The 24,281-nt window shown below is 40.3% G+C and overlaps 1 protein-coding gene across 4 annotated transcripts in view; it reads right to left on the bottom strand.

The window, feature by feature from the left end:
• UPF2 (UPF2 regulator of nonsense mediated mRNA decay) overlaps positions 1–24,281 on the bottom strand; it is a 124,843-nt gene that overhangs the window by 96,743 nt on the left and 3,819 nt on the right. For 3 of the 4 annotated variants that reach the window (XM_032244067.1, XM_032244070.1, XM_032244069.1), the window contains exons 2-4: positions 19,701–20,080; positions 13,172–13,951; positions 2,987–3,147 (exon numbers count right to left, since the gene is read on the bottom strand). In XM_032244067.1, coding sequence (XP_032099958.1) covers positions 2,987–3,147; positions 13,172–13,951; positions 19,701–20,062 — 1,303 coding nt within the window. In that variant the 5' untranslated portion in view covers positions 20,063–20,080. Of the gene's footprint in view, positions 1–2,986; positions 3,148–13,171; positions 13,952–19,700; positions 20,081–22,004; positions 22,047–24,281 lie in introns of those variants that run through there. The other variant, XM_032244068.1, reaches the window with a different exon arrangement.

Raw genomic sequence — 24,281 nt, 5'->3', positions numbered from 1 at the left:
AAAGAAAAAAAATTCTTGCCCTTAATTTCTACGTCTAATGAAAAAAAAATTTTTCTAAAAAGACAGAGTCTCACTCTGTTACACAGGCTGGAGCAATCATTATCTAACTGTAACCTTGAACATCTAGGCTCAGGCAATCTTCCCATCTCAGCCTCCCAAGTAGCTAGGACTACAAGCTTGTCCCACATGCCTGGCTAATTTGTTTTTATGTTTTTAAATTTTTCATAGAGACAGGGTCTTGCTATATTGCCGAGGCTAGTCTCAAACTCACCTCAAGCAATCGTTCTGCTTTGGCTTCCCCAAGCACTGGGATTACAGGCATGAGCCACCATGCCTGGCCAAAAAGATCTTTTAAAACAATGATAGGGCTGGGCATGGTGGCTCATGCCTATAATCCCAGCACTATGGGAGGCCAAAGCAGGTGGATCATGAGGTCAAGAGATCGAGGTCATCCTGGCCAACATGGTGAAACCTTGTCTCTACTAAAAATATAAAAATTAGCTGGGTGGCAGCGCACACCTGTAGCCCCAGCTACTCGGAAGGCTGAGGCAGGAGAATCGCTTGAACCTGAAAGGTGGAGCCTGCAGTGAGCCGCCAAGATCATGCCACTGCACTCCAGCCTGGCGACAGAGGGGAAAAAAAAACGACAGGGCTGGGTGCAATGGCTCATGCCTGTAATCCCAGCACTTCAGGAGGCTGAGGTGGGCAGATCACCTGCACTCAGGAGTTTGAGACCAGCCTGGCCAACATGGTGAAACCCCATCTCTACTAAAAATGCAAAAATTAGCCAGGCATGGTGACACATGCCTGTAGTCCCAGTTATTACATGGGAGGCTGAGGCACAAGAACTGCTTGAACCCGGGAGGCAGGGGTTGCAGTGAGCCGAGACTCCACCACTATATTCCAGCCTGGGTGATGGAGTGAGACTCTGTCTCCAAAACTAAAAAACAAACAAACAAAAAAAAAAACAGGATATTTTTTCAAGGTCTATTAACTCTGGGAAATGTCTAAAAATACATTTAAAGTAACTTTAAATGAAAATAAAAATTAGCTTAAATTTCAATATGACATTTAGGGAAAAAAGGGTAAAGAAATAAACCAACCAAGGCCGGGCACAGTGGCTCACGCCTGTAATCCCAGAACTGTGGGAGGCCAAGGCAGGTGGGTCACAAGGTCAGGAGGTGGAGACCAGCTTTAGCCAATACGGTGAAATCCCATCTCTGTTAAAGATTAAAAAATTAGCAAGGCGTGGTGGCGCACAACTGTAGTCCTAGCTACTTGGGAGGCTGAGGTGGGAGAACTGCTTGAACCTGGGAGGTGGAGGTTGCAATGAGCCAAGATTACACCACTGCACTCCAGCTTGGGCGACAGAGTGAGACTCCATCTCAAAAAAAAAAAATCAATACCCACATATGCTAAATATTTTTTTTTTTTTTTTTTTTTGCAGTGGCGTGATCTCAGCTCACTGTAACCTCAGCCTCCCAGGTTCAAGTGATTCTCCAGTCTCAGCCTCCCAAGTAGCTCAGACTACAGGCGCACGCCACCACACCCAGCTAATTTTTGTATCGTTAGTAGAGACAGTATTTCACCATACTGGCCAAGCTGGTCTTGAACTCCTGACCTTGTGATCTGCCCACCTCAGCCTCCCAAAGTGCTGGGATTATAGGCGTGAGCCACTGCACCAGGCCATATGCTAAATATTACAAAGAGATTTTTATTCTAAAACATCATAACAAATATACTGAGAAAGTTCTGAGAAACAAGCCAGGGTCAACCAAAACAAATTCTATGATGAAACTTTTTTTAAACATTCAAAAAGTTTGAGAATGATTTTTGAGATACTGAGTAGGAGGCCAGGTACAGTGGCTCATACCTATAATACCCCAATTTGGGAGAACAAGGCAAGAGGACTGCTTGAGCTCGAGTTCAAGACAAGCCCCAACAACATGGTAAAATCTTGTCTCTAATTAGCCAGACATGGTGGCGCACAACTGTAGTCCCAGCAACTTGGCAGGAGGATAATTTGAGCCCGGGAGGCAGAGATTGCCAGGAGCTGAGATTGTGCCACTGCACTACAGCCTGGGCAATAGAGCAAGGTTTTGTATCAAAAGAAAAAAAAGTATAGGAATTATGTACATTATTATATATAAATATAATAAATGCAGTCACAGTACACAATAGGTATTTCTTACTAAAGATATTAGATATGAATTTTTATTTAATTATAAAAGGATATTTTACAAATACTTCACCCTTAAGATTTCTAGAGTAAACAGAATTGCCAGGAAATTGGAAGGTATCTATCTATTACTCAAGAAGCTAAATGAGGCCTCACACCTGTAATCCCAGCACTTTGCGGGGATCAGGCGGGTGATCACCTGAGGCTGGGAATTCGAGACCAGCCCGACCAACATGGAGAAATCTCGACTCTACTAAAAATACAAAATTAGCCGGGTATGGTGGTACAAGCCTGTTAATCCCAGCTACTTGGAAGGCTGAGGCAGGAGAATCCTTTGAACACAGGAGGCAGAGGTTGCGGTGAGCCGAGATCACACCATTGCACTCCAGACTGGGCAACAAGAGCGAAACTCCATCTCAAAAAAAAAAAAAAAAAAAAAAGAATCTGAAAGAACTCATCATATTATCATATGAGTTAATTATTATTCTCTTTGTCCAGAGATTCTTCCCTTCAGGGATCACTAAAAATAGCTTTTCAAGGTTATCAATAGGTTTTAATACCATTTCTTTATTCAAAAAAGGTTTTTTTAAATAGAGATGGGAGTCTCACCCTGTTGCCCAGGTTGCTGTCAAACTCCTGGTCTCAAGCAATCCTCTTGCCTCAGATTCCCAAAGTGCTGAGATTACAGACATGAGCCACCATTCCTAGCCGATTTTAAAAACTGAAATTCTCAATACTGCACATATGACAAGCCAAAAGGTGACAATGCTTATTAGAAAACAATGTTTGTTTCTAAGAATGCCTTACCTTCTGGTGTTGGTTTGTCTTGAGGAAGATCTGGCATATTTTCATCCAAAAGGTCTGCTAAGGATTGAGAATTTGCCAGCAGCTTCTGATAAGACATAGCAAACTCCTCATACTGTTTATGTCTATCTTCACTGAGCTCCCCTTTAGAATGTAGAATGCGCCTATAAACAAATGATGAAATCATCTGACAGTCTTATCAAAATAGATGTCATCACACATTGTTATATGGGAAAAATTCCGTAATTTGATTTTCTCATACAAATTTAGTATAATCTTCATTTTTATTTAACATTTGAATCTGGTATTTTCAAATATATCTGAAATTTATAATCAAATTCACCTGCACAATTAAATGTTAACACTGGTTCCTCAAAGTATATGACGCATGCTTGCTGAAATACCACAATATTTAACAATATACTTCTAAATAATTTTAAATTATTCAGTATTTTGTTACAGTCATACTCTTCTCATACAAAGTTAACCAAAACTAACACAACTACACAAGCCAATTTTCAAAGGCAACAGGTTATAGAAAGAATCAATTATTCTTAAACCTCCATAATTATTTGAATCAGTAATATCATATTTAACAATATATCACAAAATAATAAAAAATTATTTGGTTTTTCGTTACTATCACACTCCCCTCAGACATACAGAGCTAAACAAAAAAATTTAACACCAAAATATTTAACATCCAGTCCACTGAGATATATAATAATCACACTAAGAATTTCTGATACATAAGCAGTAGCAAGGTGATGACTACTTTATGAAAACAAAAATGAACAGTCCTTTTCCTTACTTCCATGTGCGGAACTCAGTTTTCAAAACCAACAGATTTTGAACAGGTTCAAAAACAACAGAAACAGTTATCCTTAAACTTCCATAACGATCTGAATCAAGATTATCTTATGAAAAAGCCCACATCTTCCCCACAGCCAATTCTCAATCTATTGTGCAAGTACTGGTTATTTATCCAGGTAACAAATACTGAGAAACCCATTTACTCAGGCAAGTCCTTATCAAGGAGCTAAGGACAAAACGACTCTTCCACTGTACAAGAGTACGCCACTAAGCCCAAAACTACAAACGCAAAACTATTAGAAAATACCAAAATGTATAGAGCAAAATAAGAGCCTTATTATATTGGTATAAAACATTGAGACTTATATAGCTGGATCCAATTTTTTACATACAAAATATCCATGTGGTAGTATAAGGTTTGAAATTTATAAACCATGATGCAAATACAATGTTTCAAAAAGTCAATTATAAATTATAAATTATGTTATTTTTAAAGTAGTACTTAGAAGTTTTTCATTTCTTGTTATTTGACTTTTCTTATGAATAGTGAAGAAAACGAGGTTTTCTGTAATGCCATGTTCCATCTTCTAAAGTTACAGAGAAAAAGGCAGAAAAATCAAGCCTATATTTATTCTTCCCAACTTATTTGAAACGATGTCAAAACTATCCCATTTTACCCTATTTCTACTCACATAAGCTTTTGTTTAAATACTATAACAATTCAAATAACAACATTTTCTATTTTCAGACTATTCGTTCCCATTACAAGTGCATCAGTGCACAGATTCATAAAATCCAGTAATTTCCTTTATTCAAATCTGGACTGTTAGGTTCTAAAATGAGAAATTTCATTTGCTTATTATTTAAATATACATTAGATATCATCCTACCAACACATTAGCAAAACGTTAAAATACTTTAACCATAATAATCCAGGCTAAAAAGTGCTTCTCTAAAAATACTGTCATTAGAGGGCATTTCCCTCTCTTCAAACATTTGTTTCAGACTACTATTACAAAAACAAAATTTTATCAGTAATTTTGTTAACGAATTCTAAACCTTAAAATAAAAACTCAAAGCATTTTAACATATTCATAGCTATGAAAGAAACATTAGTACTTTGAATGAGCTTGTTAAAATTTTTAATCAGAAGTTCTAATAGAACTCATTTTGTAAGCTGAAAGTCATTTTTTTTAAAAAAATCTGTAATTTACTTTTATTTTTTGTAGAGATGGGAGTCTGGCTATGTTGGCCAAGCTGGTCTCGAACTCCTGGCCTCAAGCAATCCTCCCACCTCAAACTCCCAAAGTGCTAGGATTACAGGCATTAGTCACCATACTCACCAAAATTAAATAAATCACTCAAATAAGTAATGCTCAGAAGTAGCTTACTTAAAAATATTTGCACCGTAGGGCCAGGCATGGTAGCTCATGCCTATAATCCCAGCACTTTTGGAGGCCGAAGCGGGTGGATCACCTGAGGTCAGGAGCTCAAGACCAGCCTGGCCAACATGGTGTAACCTTGTCTCTACAAAAATATAAAAATTAGCTGAGCATAATAATGGTGGTGCCTGTAATCGCAGCTCCTTGGAAGGCTGAGGCAGGAGAATGGCTTGAACTTCGGAAGCGGAGGTTGCAGTGAGCCAAGATTGCACCACTACACTCCAGCCTAGGTGACAGAGTCAGACCCTGTCTAAAAAATTTAATTAAAAAAAAAAAAATTTGAAGAGTTTATTCCATGGCATTTTAGTTGGAAAAATAAAAATAAAAAACAAAAACTGAAGAGTTTATTCTAAAGCAAATTATATTAATGGGGTAATAATGGTTCTAAGATATTTCAAAACCCCTAATGACAATTACTATGCAACATTATTTCACACTGAAAAGAAATCAGAAAATATATCTCAGAATAATATAACCCAGAACTTCATTTCTCTTAACAAGTTCTGACATTCTGGTTATCCAAAGAACAAACATCCAGTCCACTGAGATATATAATAATCACACTAAGAATTTCTGATACATAAGCAGTAGCAAGGTGATGACTACTTTATGAAAACAAAAATGAACAGTCCTTTTCTCACTTCCATATGTGGATTTGCCTATGACTTTGCATTGAGTCCATTAGAAGTGATTTCATTCTGTGATGGTTCCCTGAGTCTGCATTCCAGTTCCTCTCCAGTCCTACTGGAACCAAACTAAAACTTTAAAACTTCAGTAAGGCCAGTCACAGTGGCTCACTCCTGTAATCCCAGCACTTTGGGAGGCCGAGGCAGGCAAATCATGAGGTCAGCAGTTTGAGATCAGCCTGACCAATATGGTGAAACCCCGTCTCTACTAAAAAATACAACAAAATTAGCCAGGCATGGTGGCACACGCCTGTAATCCCAGCTACCCAGGAGGCTGAGGCAGGAGAATTGCTTAAACCCAGGAGGTGGAGGCTGCAGTGAGCCTAGATGGCACCACTGCACTCCAGCCTAGGTGACACACCAAGACTCTGCCTCCAAAAAAAAAAAAGCTTCCGTGATACACCTTACCCTTAATCAAATGCATGATTAACAGCACTAACTTACCTAATGAGTATGTGCTTTACTATTCAGTGAGAATAGTCTTTAAGACAAGTTTAGTTTTTTTTTTTTTAATATCTTACACCAAGCACTCAGTTACCAGGACAGAATACCAATGAATACAATTATGATTTCTGTTATATATAAAACTAACATATGTAGCCGTATGTCCCTCCCTTGACAACTATGTAATACTGAAATGACTAAATCCACAGCATGCAGTAAGATGAAATACAGACAAAGCAGAGAAATAACTCATTATGGTGCCTGAACATTTAAAAACCCAAGAATCGGCCAGGCACAGCGGCTAAAGCCTGTAGTCCTAGCACTTTGGGAGGCCAAGGATGGTGGACTGCTTGAGCCCAGAAGTTCAAGACCAACCTGGGCAGCATGGCAAAACTCCATCTCTACAAAATATACAAAAATTAGTTGGATGCAGTGTTGGGCACCTATAGTCCTAGCTACTCGGGAGGCTGAAGCGGGAGGATCACCTGAACCCAGGAGGCTGAGGCTGCCGTAAGATGTGACTGTGCCACTGTGCTGCAGCCTCGGTGACAGACAAAGAACCTGTCTACATAAATAAATAAACCCAAGGATCATTTAGAAATTCTAATGAAATTAAAATGAAACATTTTTAAATGTAGGTACTAAAAATGTCAGAGTTTTTTTTTTTAACTTTATGAAACTCACAGGAAAAGGTTTTCAGTTTGTTTTTGAAAACCCATATGAGGGAACTAAATATTACACAGCACATCTGACCAACAAGTATCACTGCTTTACATCGTTATCAAAAATGTGACCAAAATTTCACTGAAAATGTAACCAAAAGCAGCCGGAAAATATGATTTCATCACATATTTTAATTATTGCCTAAAAAACCCCACTGCTACTAAAAATACAAAAATTAGCCAGGTGTGGTGGCAGGTGCCTGTAATCCCAGCTACTTGGGAGACTGAGGCAGGAGAATCGCTTGAACCAGGAGGTAGAGGTTGCAATGAGCCAAGATCACGCCACTGCACTCCAGTCTGGGCCACAGAGCAAGACTCCATCAAAAACAAACAAAAAAGAACAATTATTTTAGATTTTCTTTTGGTTTCATTTTAGAATTTGTTTATGGATGTCTCAATCTTGTAAGACTCTAGAACATAGCAAAGCAAAACTGTACCCATTTAAATGGATATTACTACTACAGCAAAGTCATTTAAACACAATTAGAATATCTAAGAGATAATTTTAGAGCTCTTACTACAGCTATAACACTAAGTCTAAAGTACAGAGAAGTAACAAAATTGTACTTAAATACTACCAATAAATTAAACCTACTTATGAAGCAAGGTACAACTTACCTGGAATGAAAGTGAAAGTAAAAGCAATATTATTTCATTATTGGCTGATGCGTTTTTAAGATTCAATTATCAGTCTATAATGCCTCATGAATTTGCATTAACAAAAGAATGGGAAGAAGAAAAAATGTTTGCATTCTACTTAAATGTTTTTACTGAACTTTGTCACCTCATTGCTGCTAGTCTAAGTCTGCAATCATGAAGTTACTAAGAGTCACAGGTGCTGAAGAGAAACTTCATAACACTTCATCAATTAGGGAGATAAAAAGGAATAAAGACACTTCAAGATTACTCAAACAAGAATTCTGGCCTACAACCTGAATTCATAATTTCACTATACTGAAAAAAACAAATTCTGTAACATAATTGAGTTATAGTCAATAAAAATTAAATTGGCCCAGTGCAGTGGCTCATGCCTGTAATACCAGCACTTTGGGAGGCTGGGGCAGGCAGATCACGAGGTCAGGAGTTCAAGACCAGCCTGGCCAACATGGTAAAAACCCATCTCTACTAAAAAAAAAAAAAAAAAAATTACCCAGGCATGGTGGCGGGCACCTGTAGTCCCAGCTACTCAGGAGGCTGAAGCAGGAGAAACACTTGAACCTGGGAGGCAGAGGTCACAGTAAGCCGAGACTGTGTCATTGCACTCTAGCCTGGTGACAGAGCGAGAGCCCATCTCAAAAAAATTAGATAACTGCAAGTCCCTCAAGTCACTTAAAAAAGAAATCACCCTACTTTTTACTAGATTGTTTAAAATTAAGGATGGGCACAGTGGCTCACATCTGTAATCCCAGCACTTTGGGAGGCCGAGGAGGGTAGATCACCTGAGGTCAGGAATTCAAGACCAGCCAGGCCAACATGGTGAAACCCTGCCTCTACTAAAAATACAAAAAAATTAGCCAGGCACATTAGAGGCTCATGTCTGTAATCCCAGCACTGTAGTAGGCCAAGGTGGGTAGGTGGCTTGAGCTCAGGAGTTTGAGACCAGCCTGGGCAACATGGAGAAATCCTGTCTCCACCAAAAATACAAAAAATCAGGGAAGTGTGGTGCTGGGTGCCTAGGGTCCCAGCTACTCGAGAGGCTGATGTGGGAGGATTGCTTGAGCCAGGAGGTGAAGACTAAAGTGAGCACTCTAGCCTGCCACTGCACTCCAGCCTGGGTGACAAAGTGAGAACTTGTCTCAAAAAAACAAAATAATAAAAGATGCAGAATAAAAGGCTTAAAGAAATTTAAATAAGTAGGAGTCTTAAATATTAACTAACTTAGTGTTCTAGCTTTACCATGCCTCAGAGAAACCTTACTGGAAGAACTATTGTCCATGATTTAGTCCTATGATGCAGAAAAACATCAAAACACCTACTGGATGAGAGGTGCAGTGGGCCACACTTATAAACCCAGAAGTCTGGGAGGCCATGACATGGCAGGAGGATTGTTTGAGCCAAGGAGTTCGAGGCCAGCCTGGACAACACTGTGAGGCCACATCTCTATTTTCACAAAAATTCTTTTAAAGGTTGGAGTGGAGGCCAGACACAGTGGCTCACACATATAATCCCAGCACTTTGGGAGGCCAAAGCAGGCAGATCATCTGAGGCCACGAGCTCGAGACTAGCCTGGGCAACATGCCGAAACCCCGTCTCCACTAAAAATACAAAAATTAGTCAGGCATGGTGCCATGTGCCTGTAGTCCCAGCTACTCAGGAGGCTGAGGTGACAGAACTGCTTGAACCCCAGAAGCGGAGGTTGCAGCGAGCCAAGATCGCACCACTGTAGTCCAGCCTGGGCAACAGAGTGAAACCCCATCTCAAAAAATCAATCAATTAATTAATTAAGTAAAAGTGGGGTGGGACCAAGCACAGTGGTTCACAACACCTATAATCCCAACAATTTGGGAGGCCAAGGCGGGAGGACTGCTTGACCCCAGAAGTTTAAGATCAGCCTAAGCAATACAGGGAGATTCCCCTCTCTATAAAAAAATTTTAAAAATTAACCAGGCATGGTGGCACATGCCTGTAGTCCCAGCCACTTGGGAGTCTGAGGTAGGATGATCCCTTAAGCCCCAGGAGGTCAAAGCAACACTGAGCCATGATCACACAACTGCACTCTAGCCCAGGTAACAGAGTGAGACCCTGTCACAAAAAAATGAAAAAGAAAAAAAAAAAAACAGCTACTGGATAAAAACTGAGAGGGAGAAAATGATCATTTTAGGCAGAACACCATAATGAACCCTCTTAGAAGGTAGGAAACTATCATTAGGCCAAGTAGGGATTCTGCCCTAATCCATTCCTGGTGTCTTTTTTGGTCAGTCACATATCTGTATTTTCACTATCGTGGCTGCTCAAGTTGAAGCTATCCTTAGGCATGATTTATTAAGCCATACGCCAATTATTTTCCATATGGTAATTAAGATTCTCACATCCTCAAATCATTACATCTAAATGGGCAGTCTCCCATGATAAAAAGGCTGTGATGGCCAGGCACAGTGGTTCACGCCTGTAATCCCTGCACTTAGGGAGGCCGAGGCCGGGGGATCACCCGAGGTGAGGAGTTTGAGACCAGCCTGGCCCACATGGAGAAACCCCATCTCTACTAAAAATGCAAAAATCAGCTGGGTGTGGTAGCACGTGCCTGTAATCCCAGCTACTCGGGAGGCTGGGGTATTAGAAATCACTTGAACCCAGGAGGCGGAGGTTGCTGTGAGCCAAGATGGTGCTACTGCATTCCAGCCTAGGATACTCAGCGAGACTCTGTATCCAAAAAAAAGGCTGTGACAATGCTAAAGTCAGTTTACTCTACATAAGTAAACTTCTCTAATCACTAAAGATGAACAGTTCTGTATCAAATGGATAAAAGTTTCTAGGGAAAGGCCACAAAGCTATATTCTTAACACTACATCCTTTTCAAATTTTTATCAATGACTTAATAATAAAATAGAAGAGCTGCTTATCAAAGCTCAATGCGACCAGAGGATAAGTATTATTCAGTTTTTGTTTTAATACAGGGTCTCTCTCTGTCGCCCAAGCTAGAGTGCAGTGGCACAGTCATGGTTTACTGTAGTCTCAACTTCCCAGGCTCAACTGATTCTCCCATCCCAAGTAGCTGAAACTACAGGCGCACACCACCACACCCAGCTAATTTTTATATTTTTTGTAGCAATGGGGTTTCACCATGTTGACCAGGCTAGTCTCAAACTCCTGGGCTTAAGTGATCATTCTGCCTTAGCCTCCCAAAGTTGTAGCATTATAGGTGTCAGTCACCATGCCCAGCCAGTACTATTAATAACATACATGTAATCAAATCCAAAGTTTTTAATAAGGCTAAATAATATACCAAAAACATCTAAATAAAGTTTACAGAGATAAGCAAGTACACATTTAGGCTTTAAAAATCGTATTTCACCAGTTCAAGGTGAAGAAGAACTGGCTTGTCAGCAGTTCATATGAGAAATAAAGCTTTAGTGCTAATAAGCTTTACAAAAAACAAAAGAATGACAAGGTAGCTATAAAAAATAAGGCAATTTTAGGTCACAGATAGAAAAGAATGCATACAAAACAAGTATCCTTTTTTTGGTGGCAGCCTGTGAATATCTGAGATACTGTCATGGGAATAAAAGACACATATATCCTGTACCAGTGTTCCTCAAACCATCTGTAGTAAACGGCCAACTTTCCTTCCCCAACCATTGGACACTTTTGTAAAAGTATAGTAAGAATACCATGGCCCCTGAAAATTCTATAATACTTTCTAAATGCTTACTCTCAGTTTCTGTGTTTAATTAATTATGAGAGGTAAAAAGTTCATGGATCTCCTACTTTGAGTACATTTACTCCATCCATACCAGAAAAAAGAATCAAATCAAAGGGAATCATTTTGTGAGAAGTTAAATTTCCACTTGATATAACAAAGAATTCCTAGCCCGTAAGTGTTTCCATCATTGAAATGGCTCAGAGAGAACTGAGCTCCTTTGGGAAGTATTCAGAGGAAAAATCATCTTATCTGTTAAATAATCTATAAATATATTCCTACATTGGAAAGGTGAATGGATTGGATTAAAACACTGGAGAATCTCTCCACTCTCCAAGATTCTGAGTCCAATCAAAAGCAAACACACACACACTCACTCCCTCAAAGTAGCCAAGAACTAATCAATCATCAGATACTTACAAATCAGTTATAATGTATTAGGTAGAATGTATGAACAAAGGACTACGAAACTGACAAAGCATATGGAAATCATAAATAAGAAGCCCTAAGTGAGAAGTATAAATAAAGGACCACCATAATCCTTTGTAGCCCATTACTGATGGTACAAGTACATTCTGTGGTTGCCTCTTCAAAGTTTAAAGAGGTCCTCACAAATCAAAACACAAAACAAGGGTAATAAGCCTTTTTCTTTTTCCTAAGAAGTATTGATAACACCATTGCCATCTTATTCTCACCTCTGAGTGACCTTCAGCCACAAAGATTTAACCACGTAGTCTCTACCTTGACCCTGTCCTAACTGTACTACTGGCCAACACTATTCCTTTAGAGTCCTCTGGTTAAGTCAATCACCTTCCAGTGGTAATTACTTAAACCACTCCTCCCCAACACAGACTTAGGAAATAAGAAAAAGATACTCTCCTATACAAATTTCTGATCAACAGTAATTTCAGATTCTAAACCATGCAATTTAAATAGTTGTAGCTTAATACTCAGCCACATGCTATGGCTATCACGACTTTTCTACACCCTCTCAGTTCTCCTCCAAATCTATCCTCTATAAAAGTTGACCTAATGCCCACAAACTACATCTACTTCTAGGTTCTTGTTGCTCCTCAGGTATAAATACTACACAATAATCTACAATACCTTTTAACAATCAAAACTGGCTCCAAAGTCAGGTCTTTTCACCAATTACCAGAGGCAAAGTACATTACTCCTTTAGAATTTTAAATGAATGCCCCCAGGAAGAAGACTCCTACAAATACATTTTATAGTTGCATTTAAGAAATTTTTTCACAGCTAATTTTGTGCATTACCTCCCAAAATTCTAATCTGAAATACCTCTGATAATTAATTCATTTTCTTAAAAAGAGCAACAGTGACATTAATAACTTAAAATACAAAACAATAAAAGTAAACCTGTTATGGATATTAGCAGGTAAGTTTAAGTGACAGAAAAAGAAAATCTACCCCTCAATTATTAAGGAGTGTTTAAAATCACAGGAAGAAAACACATACACAAAGCAAAAAATCACTATCTACTTGCCAGATTTCTTTTAAAATCAAAAACAAAATCTACTGTAGACTCACATTAAAACATGAGTGCTCAAGACTGTTCTACTTTGAAATTTTCCTGGAATGTTAAGAAATCACCTGTAAAGAGCCCTTTTCCACAAGTTCTTTCAGTGGCATGAAGACTTTAAACATTTTTAAGTATGGGCTCCAAAATAAATTCTCAACTCTGAGAAACATTTGAAAATCACCTGTTTTGTCTCTCAGTATTCTGGAGCTCCCTGTGGTCCCTTTTCAGGTGTTTGGTCAAAGACGTAAAGTACTCTTTTAAAAGATTCTGGAAAGGCTGTTGTTTTTCTGGACTAATTATCTCACTAGGAGGAAAACTCAAATTAAACTTCTCTGCAGCACTCTTTACTTTCCTTGGTACAAGTCCAGCAATATCATCTCCACAATGTCGACAGAAACTAATCACTACAGAGACATGAGTATGGGACTCCCGATCAGCGTTAATAATATTTTTTAGCTGTTCATAGATTAAGGAAAGACCTTCCTTGTCAGTGAAAATCCCAACTATTGTCAATTCTGCAATAAAACGCAAATCAGTTCTTAACTTGGTAATGTTAGGTGTTTTCTCCTCTTTCCTTGCTTCAAAATGTTTTTTCCAGACCTGAAGAAGTGACGGGGCAAAGTCAGCATAACGCTGGTGAAAGAGAGAGCAGAGATGCACAGCACAGTTCACATCAGAGATTTTCAGCTTTGCTTCCACAATAGAAGCTACAGCTTCTGCAATGTATTTGCTTAAGTTTAGGCCATTAAAATCATGGGACAAGGAGTCTCTCTGTTGTTCCGTAATAGTTTTTAGCTTCTTGACAAAAGCAGTATTTTTCTTCAAACTTGAGTCAAGGCGGCTAAAGAAGTTTTCCTCTGGTCGGGTATCAGGAGCATTTTGGTTTTTGCTACGAAGTTCCTTTCTTAAATGATGGCGTTCCCAAGCTTCCTGATGAAGCTGAACAGATTCTTCTTTTTCTCTATATAAAAACAAAACAAATAAATAAAATACTCTATATATTTTGAAGCAACCTACACAAATCACCTAAGAGAAAAGCCAATGAAAAAATTATCTAAATATAATAATCTACAAGATTCAAAAGACCTTTCACTACTTTTAAAGACATTTTACTGGCTGGGCATGGTGGCTCATGCCTGTAATCCCAGCACTCTGAGAGGCCAAAACAGGCAGATCACCTGAGGTCAGGAGTTCAAGACCAGCCTAGTCAACATGGTGAAACCCCATCTCTACTAAAAATACAAAAAATTAGCCAGGCATGATGGCACATACCCATGGTCCCAGCTACTCAGGAGGCTGAGGCACAATGCTTCAACAACAACAAAAAAAAATTGTCCACAAAGAATAAACACTATAAGACCAGGAGTGGTGGCGCCCAGCACTCTGGGAGACTGAGGTAGGTGGGGTCAGGAGTTCAAGACCAGCCTGGCCAACACAGTGAAACCCATCTCTACTAAAAAATACAAATATTAGCCAGCTGTGGTGGCGGGCGCCTATAATCCCAGCTATTTGGAAGGCTGAGGCAGAAGAATCGCTTGAGCCCAGGAGGCAGAGGTTGCCATAAGCCGAGATCACACCACTACATTCCAGCCTAGGTGACGGAGCAAGGCTTTGTCTTAAAAAAAAAAAAAAAAAAAAAAAAGGACTATAAAAGAATGCATTAAAAATGTTTTGAGGCCAGGCGCGGTGGCTCACGCCTGTAATCCTAACACTTTGGGGGGCCAAGGCAGGCAGATCACTTGAGATTGGGCGTTTGAGACCAGCCTGGCCAACATGGTGAAACCCTATCTCTACTAAAAATACAAAAATTAGCCAGGCATGGTGGCGCATGCCTGTAGTCCCAGCTACCCAGGAGGCTGAGGCGGGAGAATCACTGGAACCCAGGAGGCAGGGTCTGCAGTGAGCCAAGATCATACCACTGCACTCTAGCCTGAGCAACAGAGAGAAACTCCGTCTCAAAAAAAAAAAAAAAAAAGGTTTAAAATGTTAGTCTTTTTTTTTTTTTGAGACACGGTCTCACTCTGTTGCCCAGGCTGGAGTGCAGTGGTGTGACCTCCGCTCACTGCAACCTCTTGTCTCCCAGGTTCAAGCAATTCTCCCACCTCAGCCTCCCGAGCAGCTGGGATTACAGGTGCATCACCACATTTGGCTAGTTTTTGTGTTTTTAGTAGAGACAGGGTTTTACCATGTTGGTCAGGCTGGTCTTGAACTCCTGACCTCAGATAATCCACCTTCATCGGCCTCCCAAAATGCTGGGATTACAGGCATGAGCCACTGCACCTGACCTAGACATAGTTTTTCCATACTCAGCACATTAACCAAGCCTTTAACAAAGTACCTCCCTAGGTTTGGGCTCTTTAAAATTCCAGTGACTTAGAAAATTTAGAAAGGCACCAGAAAACAATTATCAAATAAGAAACCTTTAAGGAAAAGCTAGTAGACTGAGTTTATCCTGAAAAGAATAACTAAAAACAAATATAACCTTTTTCCACTAAAAAGATTAGAACAAGTTTAAATTGCAGAAGTAATAAAATAGGCAGGAGTGAGGGATGACAAACAACCTGATTTTGAAGTTTTTTGAAGTTTTTGAGATAACAAAATATACAACTTAAATCTCCACTTTGGGAAGCTGAGGTGGGAGGATCACTTGAGCAAAGCCTGGGCAACATAGTGAGACCCGATCTCTACAAAAAATTAAAAAAATTAGCTGGACATGGTGACACATGCCTGTAGTCCCAGTTACCTGGGAGGCTAAGACAGGAAGATCACTTGAGCCTGGGAGCGTGAAGTTGCAGTGAGTCACGATCACACCATAGCTCTCCAGCCTGGGCGACAGAATGAGACGCTGTCCCAAAAAATTACAGACATATATATAAATCTCCAAAAAAAGTATTTTCTGAAATAATCACCCCTGAGTTACAATATAATTATGATTTTTCCACTAAAAGCTAAAATATTTTAACAGAAAGGTGGCCTCCATCACTGAGAACATGAACAGCTGAGTATCTTGAAGTCTTCCAGCAACACACAGACACCAAATGAGCAGTGAAAGTATATTATAAGAAAGTATGTACATACATTAAACAACTCAGTTTTCACCTGCACTGAAAACACTTTAGGATATATAATGAAGTTTTTATGGGTAAAATGCTATAATGCTTTAAAATACTCCAGGGGGCCCACGCGCGGTGGCTCAAGCCTGTAATCCCAGCACTTTGAGAGGCCGAGGCGGGTGGATCACGAGGTCAAGAGATCGAGACCATCCTGGTTAACATGGTGAAACCCCGTCTCTACTAAAAATACAAAAAATGAGCTGGGCATGGTGGTGCGTGCCTGTAATCCCAGCTACTCAGGAGGCTGAGGCAGGAGAATTGCCTGAATCCAGGAGGTGGAGGTTGCGGTGAGCCGAGATCGCGCCATTGCACTCCAGCCTGGGTAACATGAGTGAAACTCCGTCTCAAAAAAAAAAAAGAATACTCCAGGGGGATGTATGCTAGGTAGATGGGGGACTAGTTCACTATACTATTCTATTTTTGCATATATCTGTAATTTTCCCAGGAGCTCAGGAGTTCAAAATCAGCTTGGTAAACATAGCAAAACCTCCTCTCTACAAAAAATACAAAAATTAGCCAGATGTAGTGGTATGCATCTATAGTCCCAGCTACTTCCCAGGCTGAGGCAGGAGGATCAGTTGACCCAGGAAGCAGAGATTACAGTGAGCCAAGACCAGCCCACTGCACTCCAGCCTGGGGGACAAAGCAAGACCCTGTCTCAAAAAAAAAAAAAAAAAAAGAAAAAGAAAAGAAAACAATCTCTCAAGAATTATCGTTCTGAATATTCTAAAACTAGGCACTACTATAGCCTTGCAGACCTAAGGCTCCTGTTCCTTATTAAAAGTAGAGGTCCTGGCTAGTGGTGGTGGCATGGGCCTATAATGCCAGCTACTCAGGAGGCTAAGATAGGAGGAATCACTCGAGTCCAGGAGTTGGAGGCTACAGTGTGTTATGATGGAACCTGGGAGTAGCCATTGCACTCTAGCCTGGGTAACAACACGTCAATGCCCCTGCCCCGCTCCAAAAAAAGAAGGTAGAAGTCCTAAAGAACAACTCTGAGAATAAAGGTGGCTGTTTTAGAGACCTATACAAAACTGTGTTTGCCAAAAGCTTTTTAAATTACATATTTGGCCATGCACACTGCTGCACGTATATAGTTCCAACTACTAAGGAAGCTGTAGTGGGAGGATCACTTGAGCTCAGCAATTACAGACTAGATTACACAAAATAGTAAGACACCATTTCCAAAAAGCAATTTTTTTAGGCCAGGCATGGTGGCTCACGCCTGTAATCCCAACACTTTGGGAGGCTGAGGCAGGAGGATTGCTTGAGTCCAAGAGTTTAAGACCAGCCGGGGCAATATAGTGAAACTCTATCTATAAAAAGTACAAAAATAACCAGGTTTGGTGGCATGCACCTGTAGTCCCCACTACCCAGGAGGATGAGGTGGGAAGACAGCTTGAGCCCAGGAGGTCAAGGCTGCAGTGAGCTGGCATCATACCACTGCACTCCAGCCTGGCTAGAGTTTGTTGAGCTCTTACTATGTACCAGGCACTGTACAAAATATATTAGCAAATATCCACAAGACAGTGCCAATGAGTTAAATTTTATGAGCCTCATTTTATAGAATAAAATGAAGCTTAAAAAGAGTAAGTTGCCCTCTTAAAAAATTCTTTTATTAAAAAAAGTGATATATTTATTCTTTCTTTTTTCTTCAAAGAGACAGGGTCTTGCTATGTTTGCCAGGCTGGTCTCGAACTCCTGGCGTCAACCAATCCTCCTGCCTCAGCCTCCCAACATGCTGGGATTACTCTTAAAAAATTCTTTTATTAAAAAAAGTGATATATTTATTCTTTCTTTTTTCTTCAAAGAGACAGGGTCTTGCTATGTTTGCCAGGCTGGTGTCGAACTCCTGGCGTCAACCAATCCTCCTGCCCCAGCCTCCCAACATGCTGGGATTACAGGCATGAACCACCATGCCTGGTCTAGTAAGTTTTATATTCAGAGAAGAACTCATGCTACTTAACTATAGTCACTTCTGATACATCTCTACGAGAACTACATTTGCCACTAGTTTATTATTTACTTCCACAGATTTACAAGGTTAAAAAGACTTAAATAAAGATAAGAATGGGAGGCATTGTGGAATTGTGCTTAATGAACAGTCAAGAGTTTTAAAGTAAGGCCGACCTAGCTTTAAATCCCAGCAGCTCTACTATTTGCTGTGACCTTAGGCAACTTACTTACCCTCCTTAAGCTTCATTTTATTAATCTGTAAAATGAGGACCATAAAACTTACTTCACTGGCACTGTCTTAGGATAGATGCTAATGTATTCTATATAATGCCTGATATATAAGAACTCAAGAGGCCGGGCGCAGTGGCTCAAGCCTGTAATCCCAGCACTGTGGGAGGCCGAGGCGGGTGGATCACGAGGTCAAGAGATCGAGACCATCCTGGTCAACATGGTGAAACCCCGTCTCTACTAAAAATACAAAAAATTAGCTGGGCATGGTGGCGTGTGCCTGTAATCCCAGGTACTCAGGAGGCTGAGGCAGGAGAACTGCCTGAACCCAGGAGGCAGAGGTTGCAGTGAGCCGAGATCGCGCCATTGCACTCCAGCCTGGGTAACAAGAGCGAAACTCCGTCTCAAAAAAAAAAAAAAAAAAAAAAGAACTCAAGAAACAGCAGCCACCTGAAGGTTTTCAACTTTAAAAAATGGAGTATCATCCTACCATGAAAAGAAGTTTTTATTTTTCTGAGACACAGTCTTGTTCTGTTGCCCAGGCAGGAGTACAGTGCCCTCAATCTTGGCTCACTGCAACCTCTACCTTTTGAGTTCAAGTGATTCTCCTGCCTCAGCCTCCTGAGTAACTGGGATTACAGGTGTGCACGACTATGCCCCACTAATTTCACATGAAAAAAAAATTTTCTAAATAAACAGCCAGGCACAGTGGCTCACGCCTGTAATCCCAACATTTTGGGAGGCTGAGGCAGGGGGATCACCTGAGGTCAGGAGTTCAAGACCAGCCTGGCCAACATGGTGAAATCCCATCTCTACAAATACAAAAATTAGCTGGGCATGATGGCGGGTGTCTGTAATCCCAGCTACTCAGGAGGCTAAGGTGGGAGAATCACTTGAACCAAGGAGGTGGAGGTTGCAGTGAGCTGAGATAGTGCCATTGCACTCCACCCTGGGCGACTAAGCAAGACTCCATCTCTAAATAAATAAATAAATTAAATAAACCAGATTACCCAAGACCTCAAATGGTACTCATTAAATATTGGTATTATTATGTAATTTTAATAATTAAAGCACTTTAAGCATGTCTATAGTCAGTGAAACTAATGGAACAAATAAATTAAGATACTCCCAATTCTTCTTCTTTTTTTTTTTTTTTAATTTTTAGTAAAGACAGGGTTTCACCATGTTAGCCAGAATGGTCTTGATCTCCTGAGCTCGTGATCTGCCCACCCATTCGCCTCAGCCTCCCAAAGTGCTGAGATTACAGGCGTGAGCCACCACACCCGGCCAGATACTTCCAATTCTTAAAGAGCTGCACCCAGGGCACTATATTTCAAATAATGTTTTTTTTTCCCCAAAAATATTCCAATCTTCCCATTCCCTCACATCAGTAACTACAATCAACCGCCTTACTTCATCTGAGCAGCTGCTGCTTCTTCTTGCTGACGTTTGGCCTGCTCTTCTTGCTTCTTTCTCTCTTCTTCTTGATGTTTCTTTTTCTCTTCTTCTTTTTTCTTTGATTCTTCCTCTGCCTTTACCTTTTCTTCTTCCTTTTTCTTGCGTTCCTTGTCTTCCCTTTTTTTCTTATCATCTTCCAGTCTCTTCTTCTTGTCTTCGGGGGCCTTGCTGACCTCCTTCTTGGCAGTGAGCTTAATATCGTCTTTTGGCTTCTCCTTGCTGCTCACTGGCCGCCTTTCACTGCAGTCTTTTTCCTTGTTATTTGGTAAAGAGTCTTTTTCTTCCATACTTGCTGGCTTTTTACGCTCAGCTGGCATTATGTGACCCAGGACAATCTGTAAGAGGAAAAGAATGTCAGTACCGTAGATGCAGTGACTTTTTAAATCAAAAGACACTATTTTTTACACAGAACATATTAATGCAGCTTGGCAATTTTAAAAGAGTAAATAAAGGCATGTAAAATGAATATTATTTCTGTGATAACGTAAGTTATTGGTCACATTCCACATCCTATCATTATTAGTTACGCCCATGTCTAAGTACTTGTTTTTCACTTTTTTTAAAATGGAGTTTTGCTCTTGTATCCCAGGTTGGAGTGCAATGGCACAATCTCGGCTCACTGCAACCTCCGCCTCCCAGGTTCAAATGATTCTCCTACCTCAGCCTCCCTCCTGAGTAGCTGGGATTACAGGCAAGTGCCACCACGCCCGGCTAATTTTGTATTTTTAGTAGAGACCTGGTTTCTCCATGTTGGTCAGGCTCGTCTCAAACTCCCGACCTAAGGTCATCCGCCCGCCTCAGCCTCCCAAAGTAATAGGATTACAGGCGTGAGCCACCACGCCCAGCCGTTCTTTACTTTTTATAAGGAAAAATCCAAGCCGAAACAAAAGTAGATAATATAATGTACAGAACCTCCACGTACCCATCACTCAGATTCAGCTACTATCAACTCCAAAACAATATGTCATTTAATTGTAAATACTGCAGAATGTATCTGTTAACATTTTGAGTCAGCTTTAACCCTAGCATTTGACAACCATGATGAGATGGTGGTTCACTATTTCATACGATATTCAATGTCAGTATTTCAGCTGAGAAAGGAAACATAAACAAGCCCTTGCTTCCTGTAAGTCAATGGACAAAACAGAAGAGCAGACTCCCAAATCGCACTTCATTGCTCTAACCTTATCATCAAACATTCGGATGCAAAAACAGTAAACTACCTCAAATTAAACTGGACTTTTAACCTCTTCATCTGGATTAGTCGAAGTTGATTTATAAATAAACGTGAACATAAAATCGTTATGTTCTGTGCTATATCTGCCAATACAGAGTAGCTATCGCCCAGGGTTTCCACAGTTCAGCACCACTGATAGTTTGGGCAGCATAATTCTTTTGGAGGGAAGGGGCCACCATGTGCACTTAGGAGCTTTAGCAGTGTCTCTGCCTGCTATGCAGTGCAGGCAAGTAGCTTCTCCCTCATTTTGACAACCAAATATAACTCCAGACATTGCTAAATATCCTTTGGGGACAAAATCATCACCCAAAAACTACTGTACTAGTCATATGTGGTTACTTAAATGAAAATGAATTAAAATTAAATAAAATTTGAAATTCTGTTCTTCAGTCAGTATCTGTATTTCAAGTGCTCAATTCCACATGTGACTAATGGCTACCATCCATAGCAGGGCAGATACAGAACACTTCCACAGAAAGTTCTACTGGATAGCACTGGCCTACGGTACAGGCTTATTTATAGTCAACTGAAAGTAACTATGGAACAAAAAACTGTATTTTGGAGGAAAATTCTGGATTTTTCTTTTCTAAAAATCTATTTCTCTATTCAGAACTAGCTAGCCGGGCGCGGTGGCTCACGCCTGTAATCCCAGCACTTTGGGAGGCCGAGGCGGGTGGATCACGAGGTCAAGAGATCGAGACCATCCTGGTCAACATGGTGAAACCCCGTCTCTACTAAAAATACAAAAATTCAGCTGGGCATGGTGGCGTGTGCCTGTAATCCCAGCTACTCAGGAGGCTGAGGCAGGAGAATTGCCTGAACCCAGGAGGCGGAGGTTGCGGTGAGCCGAGATCGCGGGAAAAAAAACAAAAAACCCTAACAAGAGCGAAAAAAAAAAAAAAAAAAAAAAAAAAACAACTAGCTAATTTCTTTTACCCACAGTGCTTCATGTTTTAACTCCTAAATTATGTAAGAGTTGTGTATAAGAAAATCAAAATTCTATTTCAGAAGTAGAAAATTACCTAAACTTCTCAGTTTTTTGTTTTCTCTTTAAGACAGTGTCTCGGCCGGGCACAGTGGATTACACTTGTAATCCCAGCACTTTGGGAGGCCGCGGTGGGCGCATCACCTGAGGTCAGCAGTTCGAGGCCAACCTGGCCAACATGGTGAAATCCTGTCTCAAAAAAATAAATGAATAAAAAGTAAAAAAAAAAAAAAAAAAAAATACAGCATCTCACTTTGTCACCCAGGCTGGAGCACACTGGCACAATCACAACTCACTGAAGTCTCGACCTCCTGGGCTCAAGGGAGCCACCTGCCTCAGCCCACCAAGTAGATGGGACTGCAGACAGTCAACACCACACCCAGCTAACTGTTGTATTTTTAGTAGAGATGGATTTCCTCATGTTGATCATGCTGGTCTCCAGCTCTTAAGCTCAAGTGATTGATCCACCCACCTGAGCCTCCCAAAGTGCTGGGATTACAGGTGTGAGCCATTGTGTTGGCCCTTCATTTTTTTGTTTTTCTTTTTCTTTTTTTTTTTTTTGGAGTTTGGCTCTGTTGCCCAGGCTGGAGTACTGTGGTGCGATCTCGGCTCACACTACAACCTCCACCTCCCAGGTTTAAGCGATCCTTCCACCTCAGCCTCCCTTATAATTCCCAGCTGGAATTATAAGCATGTGCCACCACACTCAGCTGATTTTTGTATTTTTAGTGAAGATGGGTTTTCACCCTATTGGTCAGACTGCTTGAACTCCTGACCTCCAGTGATCCACCTGCCTTGGCCTCCCAAACTGCTGGGATTACAAGCATGAGCCACAGTGCCCAGCTGGCCTTCAGTTTTTTTATCAAAAGCTATAGTATACTTAAATATTTTCAAATATAAGTTTTAAATTACAGTACTTAAAACTAGGTTACCAAAAAAAATCATTTGCAATATCAATATTTTTTAAATACAAAAAATTTTACTTCAGTACTCTAATAAAATGTTAGCATCACAGAAAGCAACCTAGGCCAATAGAAACACTAGTTTTTGCAGGTACATGCCACACCCTGTATCTTCTCAGATAAAGGCTATGGCATGTACCTGCAAAAATACTGACTCAAAATGTTCACAGATACATTCTGCAGTATTTACAATTAAATGACATTGTTTTAGAGTTGATAGTAGCTGAATCTGAGTGATGGGTACGTGGAGGTTCCATATATTATATTCTCTACTTTTGTTTCGGCTTGGATTTTTCCTTAAAAAAGTAAAGAACGGCTGGTCGTGGTGACTCACGCCTGTAATCCCATTACTTTGGGAGGCTGAGGCGGGTGGATCACCTGAGGTCGGGAGTTCGAGACCAGCCGGACCAACATGGAAAACTACCTTTTCCTTCTACTTTTTCTTTCACCCTCTCATTGCTCTCCACTCCCTTGTTCTATGCATTAATTTTGACAACGACACCTAAAAGCTTTAGTTAACCCCACTGGTAAAACTCAGAACCAAAAAAAAGTCTCTTGGTCCTATTTTTAAAATGGTCAGCCAAGTGCAGTGGCTCATGCCTGTAATCCGAGCACTTAGGGAAGCTGAGGTGGGTGGATCACCTGAGGTCTGGAGTTCGGGACCAGCCTGGCCAACATGGTGAAACCCCGTCTTTAAAAAAAAAAAAAAGGTATATATATATATATATACACACACACACACACACACACACACACACACACACACACATATACATGAAAAAGCATTATAACTACGCCAAGAAAACATTAACATTTATATTATCTATTTTTTAAATTTTAAAACACTGTTAATTAAAAATAGAGACAAGGTCAGTACGTTGCCCTGGCTGGTCTCACACTCCTGGGCTCAAGGGGTCCTCCCACCTCAGCCTTCCAAAGTGCTAGGATTACAAATACAAACCACCACACCTGGCCAACATTTATATTATCTGGAAGTATAGTTATCGATTCTTAACATTTTCAATTAAACATCCAACTTTAATATGAAAATATCATGCCCTTAAGGCAAGTAAACTTTCAAAGAAACTGTAATAGTAATACCTACTACTCATGGTACCATACTAAACATTTTACATACATTATCTCATTTAATACTAAAATCTTTATGAGGTGGGTTTTATTCTCCCTATTTTATCAATGAGTAAACTGAGACCTGACCAAGTAACTTGACCAAGGCCTCCACAGCTGGCGACAGAACTGGAATCTGAACCTATTCTCTGAACCAAAGAATCCTGAGAGTACCAAATTGTGAGATGGAAGACTTGTTCATAAATACTGACTATGACAAACCA

The sequence above is a fragment of the Sapajus apella genome, unplaced genomic scaffold, assembly GCF_009761245.1.
Source record: "Sapajus apella isolate SASKATOON/1434 unplaced genomic scaffold, GSC_monkey_1.0 scaffold53, whole genome shotgun sequence".
NCBI classification, from domain to species: domain Eukaryota; kingdom Metazoa; phylum Chordata; class Mammalia; order Primates; family Cebidae; genus Sapajus; species Sapajus apella.
The sequence above is the reverse complement of the archived record's forward strand: the minus strand, read 5'-3'. Positions and strand labels throughout refer to the sequence as shown.